The sequence below is a fragment of the Salvelinus namaycush genome, chromosome 2 (assembly GCF_016432855.1).
Source record: "Salvelinus namaycush isolate Seneca chromosome 2, SaNama_1.0, whole genome shotgun sequence".
Lineage (NCBI taxonomy): Eukaryota > Metazoa > Chordata > Actinopteri > Salmoniformes > Salmonidae > Salvelinus > Salvelinus namaycush.
Genome location: NC_052308.1, coordinates 26,598,738 through 26,607,544, shown reverse-complemented (window position 1 = coordinate 26,607,544; position 8,807 = coordinate 26,598,738). Strand labels below are relative to the sequence as shown.

The following is an 8,807-nucleotide window of genomic DNA, read 5'->3' as shown; positions in this document are numbered from 1 at the left end:
CGATCAAATGTGACACATAAGTAACATTTTATTATATTAACTACAGAAAAAATACGTTTGTGGCATCTATATATAAAGCAAACTTAGCAAACACACATATAAAGGTACCCAAAAACATTTATTTCTGATGAAAAAGCATTTTTTAACAACAAAAATCTTGAAACTTTGATAATATAACATAACATTTTTGGTATTAAGAAGTTGCTTTGAATAGTCTGCTATTAAAGGACCATCAGCCACAGCATTTGATTGGCTAAAACCTTGACTCCTCAGAGCTAATAGGGAATGTTCAAATGAGGAGGGGGCGGGTTTCCAATAAGTAAACAACGCTCAATCCGTTATAAAAGTGGCCACTTCTCCTTCATCCACTTCACATCATCTAGTGAACATTGCTGATCAATTCTTGTTGTGAAGCCATGGCGATTAAGTGGAGTGTAGTTTGTCTCGTGGCAGTGGCCATGCTTGGCTGTCTGTGTGTTGCTCAGAATTGGCCACCCTTCAAACCCAATCGTCCGTCACCTCAGCAGCCTCAGCAACCACCGTATCAGAAGCCCAGGATCCCACCAAAAGACCAAACCCAGGCTAAGCAGAAGTTTGATACACCATTGGATTGGAGCTATCCTCTGGACCCAAAGCCAGAGCCCAAGATTATTGGGAGCTCAGAGGCGAGAACCCCTGTGGCTGCCAATTCAGTAAGGGCTGAGTGCAGGGAGAACATGGTCCACGTGGAAGCGAAGCACGACCTGCTGGGGATCGGCCAGTTGATCCAGCTAGAAGACCTCACTTTGGGAGACTGCCCTATGTCTGGATTCGACAATGTCAACCAGGTGCTCATCTTTGAGTCTCCGCTGCAGTCATGCGGCAGCCAGCTAAGGGTATGTATTATAATGATGATAATGATAGTCATGAACTGTATTTATATTATTTGAAAAGCAAAATGAAAAATTATAACCCCAAATGAGTGCTAAGTGGCAAAAAAATAATACAAGCCCAGGTATTTATATTATATGTAGGGCATTATTGTACATGGCAGTTAGTTGTCAATTTACCTGAACAAATGGTTGGATAAAAAAAATCTCACATTCCTCACAATCTCACATGTCCTGTCCATAGTAAATTGGTCTATTTTAATTAAATTTGTGAATGTATTAATATTGTTGTGATTGTTTCTCAGATGACTACCAACTCCCTCATCTACATCTTCACTCTGTTTTACAAACCCAAACCTCTGGCAAACACCCCCCTCATCAGGACAAATGACGCGATGATCATTATTGAGTGCCACTATCCAAGGTGGGAGGAGCAGACCTAGGTCCAAATAGTACAGACTGATTTAGTTTGCCTGCCACAACAGGAACTAATGAAACAGTTCCAAAAGTACCAGTCCTGCCCACCCAGCATGTAGTATAAGATAAATCAAGCAGACTTGAAGTATTTCAGGAAATAACCTCAACCCAGTGTAGCCAAAACCCACTAGCAATAGTGGGTAAACTCAATTCAATCAAACCTGCATTCTAATATATATATATTTTTTGACAACTTAATTCAGAATATATATATATATATATATATATATATATATATATATATATATATATTATATTATTATATTATAGTATTATATTATATATATTATTATATTATATCATATTATATTATATATATATATATATATATACTAGAATGCAGGTTTGATTGGATTGAGTCTCTAGTTGCAGGTGAATACAGTACTACACTGTTTCACTACCATTAAAGTTATCATACTTTCACCACACCCACAGTGGACATTTATTTGGCTTCTTAATTTAAAACACAATTAATATTAAAAACAGGTATGGTGATTCCTATACAGATGTACAACACATTTATAAAAAACATTTGTAAAACAATGTCTCTCTCCTCCAGGAAACACAATGTGAGCAGCCTGGCCCTGATCCCAACCTGGACCCCTTTCTCCGCTGCTAAGTATGCAGAGGAACTCCTGTACTTCTCCATGAGGCTCATGACTGGTGGGTACAAATGCAGGGGGGTCCACACTAAAAAGCCAATTTCCCGGACCCAGATTTGGGCTTTTCCTGGGCTAAAAATAACTTTCAGTGGAGATTCTCCATCGAGTTCTAATGAAACTCTTAATTGAGTGTACTTTTTAGACCAGGAGTACGCTTAACCTGTTCATTTCGGTAATGTTAGTATCAATAGCAAATGTAATGTTACAACTTCTCTTGGCAGCTGACTGGCAGTATGAGAGGGCCGGTAACATGTACGTGTTGGGTGATATGGTGAACATCGAGGCCTCTGTCATGCAGTACTTCCACGTCCCCCTGCGTATCTTTGTGGACAGCTGTGTGGCCACCCTGGAACCCAACATAAACGCCAATCCCAGATACGCCTTCATTGAGAATCATGGGTAAGTAAAGGAGGGGGTTCAGTCAACACTAGGGGTGGTTTCGTGGACATAGCCTAATCTTGGATTTAAATGCACTTTTAAACTGGACTAATGAACATGTTATTTCTCAAAAAATGGTTTAGAATAGTCCTAGACTTTAACTAATCTGGAATTAACAGTCTGATTTCAAGAAATAAATTTTGAGCTAGTCCAGGTCTAAGTGAGGGTATAAACTAAACCAAGAAGGAGGCAGGTTTAACTTCAGAATAACGCACTGTGTCAATGACAATATAAACTCAGCAAAAAGAGAAACGTCCCCTTTTCAGGACCCTGTCTTTCAAAGATAATTCGTAAAAATCCAAATAACTTCACAGATCTTCATTGTAAAGGGTTTAAACACTGCTTGCTCAATGAACCATAAACAATTAATGAACATGCACCTGTGGAACCGTCGTTAAGACTCTAACAGCTTACAGACGGTAGGCAATTAAGGTCACAGTAATGAAAACTTAGGGCACTAAAGAGGCCTTTCTACTGTCTCTGAAAAACACCAAAAGAAAGATGCCCAGGGTCCCTGCTCATCTGCGTGAACGTGCCTTAGACATGCTGCAAGGAGGCATGAGAACTGCAGATGTGGCCAGGGCAATAAATTGCAATGTCCGTACCGTCAGACGCCTAAGACAGCGCTACAGGGAGACAGGACGGACAGCTGATCGTTTTCCCATTGGCAGACCACCTGCACAGGATCGGTACATCCGAACATCACACCTGCGGGACAGGTACAGGATGCAACAACAACTGCCCGAGTTACACCAGGAACACACAATCCCTCCATCAGTGCTCAGACTGTCTGCAATAGGCTGAGAGAGGCTGGACTGAGGGCTTGTAGGCCTGTTGTAAGGCAGGTCCTCACCAGACATCACAGGCAACAACGTCGCCTATGGGCACAAACCCACCGTCGCTGGACCAGACAGGACTGGCAAAAAGTGCTCTTCACTGACGAGTCGCGGTTTTGTCTCAGCAGGGGTGATGGTTGGATTCGTGTTTATCGTCGAAGGAATGAGCATTACACTGAGGCCTGTACTCTGGAGCGGGATCGATTTAGAGATGGAGGGTCTGTCATGGTCTGGGCGGTGTGTCACAGCATCATCGGACTGATTTTGTTGTCATTGCAGGCAATCTCAACGCTGTGCGTTACAGGGAAGACATCCTCCTCCCTCATGTGGTACCCTTCCTGCAGGCTCATCCTGATGTAACAGTTTAACTTTAGTCCGTCCCCTCGCGCAAACCAGGGACCCTCGGCACACATCAACAACAGTCACCCACGAAGCATCGTTACCCATCATTCCACAAAAGCCACGTCCCTTGCAGAGCAAGGGGAACCACTACTTCAAGGTCTCAAAGCAAGTGACGTCACCGATTGAAACGCTATTAGCGCACACCACCGCTAACTAGCTAGCCATTTCACATCGGTTACACTCTCCCCCCTTTCGAACTCCTCCTTTTCCGCAGCAACCAGTGATCCGGGTCACGGCACCAATGTAACAGTAAAACTTTAGTCCGTCCCCTCGCCCCGACCCGGGCGAGAACCAGGGACCCTCTGCACACATCAACAACAGTCACCCATGAAGCATCGTTACCCATTGCTCCACAAAGCCGCGGCCCTTGCAGAGCAAGGGGAACCACTACTTCAAGGTCTCAAAGCGAGTGACGTCACAGATTGAAACGCTATTAGCGCGCACCACCGCTAACTAGCTAGAGGGTCACTGACATGACCCTCCAGCATGACAATGCCACCAGCCATACTGCTCGCTCTGTGCATGATTTCCTGCAAGACAGGAATGTCAGTGTTCTGCCAAGAGCCTAGATCCCAATCCCATTGAGCATGTCTGGGACCTGTTGGATCGGATGGTGAGGGCTAGGGCCATTCCCCCCAGAAATGTCTAGGAACTTGCAGGTGCCTTGGTGGAAGTGGGGTAACATCTCACAGCAAGAACTGGCAAATCTGGTGCAGTCCATGAGGAGGAGATGCACTGCAGTACTTAATGCAACTGGTGGCCACACCAAATACTGACTGTTACTTTTGATTTTGACCCCCCACCCCCCCTCCTTTGTTCAGGGACACATTATTCCGTTTCTGTTAGTCATATGTCTGTGGAACTTGTTCAGTTTATGTCTCAGTTGTTGAATCTTGTTATGTTCATACAATTATTTACACATGTTAAGTTTGCTGAAAATAAACGCAGTTGACAGTGAGAGGACGTTTCTTTTTTTGCTGAGTTTAGGTTTCCTGCTTTCCCTGACAGAGCTTAAAGTTAAAGTTTTCCTTTTCCAAATGAGTTATTCCAGAATTAGGTAACTAATTTCACTTGCATGAAATGGTTGTCCAAACTTGGCTGTCTGTTGCAAAATAATATTGTTATGGGGTAATATTTTATTAACTGCAATTATTTTGAATGTTTGCTTTTATCTTCTGCATTGTTTTATTTTGATTGGTTGCTCCAGTCTGTGCTCATACATACAATGCTTGAATATTTGTGGTCCATACGAGGCTTCTGAAGCAACCTCAGATCATAACGTAACCATCATGTAATTATGCTGTGTTTACACATGCAGCACAGGTCTGATCTTTTTCCACTAATTGGTCTTTTGACCAATCAGATCAGCTCTTTTGCCAATAATTGGGTATTAGATCAGAATTGGGCTGACTATGTTGACACAGCCGCTGTCAAGAGTCATGTTCCCCTGCTCAGACGTTGCTGACGCATACTAGATGTTACAATGCCTGGATAGGTATTTTACATATCAGCTAACCACATCATATGCTATAGTAATCTGTCATTGGTTGATGCATTCAACGTCTGAGCAGGGACACACAATCAAGGACTCCACGGTCTGGATCTAGAAAACAGTATTCTGAAGTTTTTTATTCTGGATTAATGTAAGAATCCTATTTGTGATGTAATTTAAGATCTGTCCAGGAAACCGGCCCTAACTGTGCAAAGTGTGATGAGTAACCTTGACTGAGGCAACATCTAATGCCTATGCTTGAGTTGTGCGGGCAACCAGGGCAGTTTAATGAGTGCACTGACTGTCATGTTGTTAAATGTGAGCCCAGCTAAAACTTCCCCCTACCACGCCCTGCCCCTGCCCTTGCACCATCTGTGCCCCCATAGGTGTCTGATCGATGCCAAAATGACAGGTTCCCACTCCCAGTTCATGCCTCGTTCCGCAGACTACAAGCTGTATTTCCAGGTGGAGGCTTTCAGGTTCCAGAGCCAGAAGGGGAGTGACCCAATTTATCCGCAGAAAACAAAGATACCTGTTCAGGCTGCTTCAGATTATCCCGCTACGCTCGACATGGTGAGTTAATTCATTCAGTTCAATACTACTTTATTTATCCCTCACAGGGCAGGTATGCAGACAAGCAGAAATAATACTAACAAATAACACGGAAACATATCACATGAGACATATTTTTTTTAAATTGGGTATTTATCCTATGGTTTAATTGTTACAATGGCCATGTTCTTGGTAAATTCCAACAGATCTTCATTACCTGTCACCTGAAGGCAACCACAATCGTCTTCCCTATTGATTTTGAGTACAAGGCCTGCTCCTTCATTAATACGTAAGTGTGTGCGTTCTACACCTGGGTCAAATACATGTTACATTAATGAAATAAATGTTCATACTTGATGACACAGCGTATGTTATGCAATACATGAAAGGTATTATTATGTTATGTCAATACTGCAATGCTGGTTTGATCGAATGTAGCCCTAAAGATGCAGTTTGTTAACAGGTGGAGGGAGGCTGGTGGAAATGATGGAGTGTGTGGCTGCTGTGACTCCACCTGTAGCAACAGGAAGGGACGCGATACCACTAAGCATCAAAAACCAGCAAGTACGTATGAGGCAACAAAGGTCTGCTTTTTAAGATAACAACAATGTGGAAACCTCAAAAATACTTGCAGAGAATGTTTGAATTTCTGAAAGGTCAATATCTGCTCACTGTTTGCTGCTCCTAAAATCCATTTTTGAAAGTGTTTTATTCCCCACTATAATAATTATTAATAAAGGTAACTTTTGAGAGCAGATAAACAGTGAGTGGATATTGATGTTCTTAACCTAGCTGTCTTTGTATTGTCCAGCTGCTGAAGGCTACTTTTGGATATGTATAATGTCTCTCCTGTCCTTGTGTCTGCTCTCTCCTCAGATATATGGGAGGGAGATGTTCAGCTTGGTCCCATCTTTATCACGGAAAAGGTTGCGCAATAAATTCAGACCCTGCCATTGGCATGCCCATTGAAATAAACATAGTTGATGGTTCATCATCATCTGTGTCTTCATTCCTGCTGTTGATGTTATGCACTAATTCATTAAAAACTAAAGCAATGCACTAGTTTAGGTGCTGAACAGATAAAAAAGACCTAGGTCTATTAATCAAATCCACAACTCTGTTTCCAAAAGTCACTTATTATTATGCTCATAACATATACCATATTAGACCATAATAATACTGACGTTGCATTTGTCTGCTTGATTAAGTCTCCTTGTAGCCTATTATCCAATGTTACAAACATATGCTCTCAGATCAGTATAAAGGGATGACCTTAGACAATTTTTATGAGCCTAATTATGTGTAAATGTATGTATGTAGGAAGGAATGAAGTATATAAAGGAAAACAGGGTGCTATTTGAAACTTTTTTTAACAAGACCAGACGAACTTCTTATGGCTGCAATCCCGGTAACGGGATGATATGACAAATCAAATCAAATCAAGTTTATTTTATATAGCCCTTCGTACATCAGCTAATATCTCGAAGTGCTGTACAGAAACCCAGCCTAAAACCCCAAACAGCAAGCAATGCAGGTGTAGAAGCACGGCGGCTAGGAAAAACTCCCTAGAAAGGCCAAAACCTAGGAAGAAACCTAGAGAGGAACCAGGCTATGAGGGGTGGCCAGTCCTCTTCTGGCTGTGCCGGGTGGAGATTATAACAGAACATGGCCAAGATGTTCAAATGTTCATAAATGACCAGCATGGTCAAATAATAATCAGGAGTAAATGTCAGTTGGCTTTTCATAGCCGATCATTAAGAGTATCTCTACCGCTCCTGCGGTCTCTAGAGAGTTGAAAACAGCAGGTCTGGGACAGGTAGCACATCCGGTGGACAGGTCAGGGTTCCATAGCCGCAGGCAGAACAGTTGAAACTGGAACAGCAGCAAGGCCAGGTGGACTGGGGACAACAAGGAGTCATCATGCCCGGTAGTCTTGACGCATGGTCCTAGGGCTCAGGTCCTCCGAGAGAGAGAAAGAAAGAGAGAAGGAGAGAATTAGCGAGAGCATACTTAAATTCACACAGGACACCGGATAAGACAGGAGAAGTACTCCAGATATAACCAACTGACCCTAGCCCCCCGACACATAAACTACTGCAGCATAAATACTGGAGGCTGAGACAGGAGGGGTCAGGAGACACTGTGGCCCCATCCGATGATACCCCCGGACAGGGCCAAACAGGAAGGATATAACCCCACCCACTTTGCCAAAGCACAGCCCCCACACCACTAGAGGGATATCTTCAACCACCAACTTACCATCCTGAGACAAGGCCGAGTATAGCCCACAAAGATCTCCACCACAGCACAAACCAAGGGGGGGCGCCAACCCAGACAGGAAGATCACGTCAGTTCAACCCACTCAAGTGACCCACCCCTCCTAGGGACGGCATGAAAGAGCACCAGTAAGCCAGTGACTCAGCCCCTGTAATAGGGTTAGAGGCAGAGAATCCCAGTGGAGAGAGGGGAACCGGCCAGGCAGAGAGAGCAAGGGCGGTTCGTTGCTCCAGAGCCTTTCCGTTCACCTTCACACTCCTGGGCCAGACTACACTCAATCATATGACCTACTGAAGAGATAAGTCTTCAGTAAAGACTTAAAGGTTGAGACCGAGTCTGCGTCTCTCACATGGGTAGGCAGACTATTCCATAAAAATGGAGATCTATAGGAGAAAGCCCTGCATCCAGCTGTTTGCTTACTAATTCTAGGGACAATTAGGAGGCCTGCGTCTTGTGACCGTAGCGTACGTGTAGGTATGTACGGCAGGACCAACTCGGAAAGATAGGTAGGAGCAAGCCCATGTAACGCTTTATAGGTTAACAGTAAAACTTTGAAATCAGCCCTTGCCTTAACAGGAAGCCAGTGTAGGGAAGCTAGCACTGGAGTAATATGATCAAATTTCTTGGTTCTAGTCAGGATTCTAGCAGCCGTATTTAGCACTAACTGAAGTTTATTTAGTGCTTTATCCGGGTAGCCGGAAAGTAGAGCATTGCAGTAGTCTAACCTAGAAGTAACAAAAGCATGGATTAATTTTTCTGCATCATTTTTAGACAGAAAAATTCAGATTTTTGCAATGTAACG

General features: G+C 43.3%; 1 protein-coding gene across 1 annotated transcript; it reads left to right on the top strand.

Annotated features, from left to right (window-relative positions):
* The first annotated feature begins 359 nt into the window (after positions 1-359).
* Positions 360-6,725, top strand: LOC120060626 (zona pellucida sperm-binding protein 3-like). Its single transcript, XM_039010015.1, has 8 exons — positions 360-875; positions 1,175-1,293; positions 1,906-2,009; positions 2,230-2,407; positions 5,563-5,749; positions 5,935-6,017; positions 6,192-6,292; positions 6,605-6,725. The coding sequence occupies exons 1-8, from the start codon at positions 417-419 to the stop codon at positions 6,664-6,666; spliced, it is 1,293 nt and encodes a 430-aa protein (XP_038865943.1). The 5' UTR covers positions 360-416; the 3' UTR covers positions 6,667-6,725.
* The last annotated feature ends 2,082 nt before the right edge of the window (positions 6,726-8,807 follow it).

What these genes read in the sequence shown, in the direction of transcription:
- LOC120060626 (XM_039010015.1), top strand. Translation starts at nt 417, where the DNA reads ATGGCGATTAAGTGGAGTGTAGTTTGTCTCGTGGCAGTGGCCATGCTT. An exon ending in CTCCATGAGGCTCATGACTG is followed by an intron (nt 2,010 to 2,229) that starts GTGGGTACAAAT and finishes TTCTCTTGGCAG; the next exon opens with CTGACTGGCAGTATGAGAGG. An exon ending in ATCCCGCTACGCTCGACATG is followed by an intron (nt 5,750 to 5,934) that starts GTGAGTTAATTC and finishes AAATTCCAACAG; the next exon opens with ATCTTCATTACCTGTCACCT.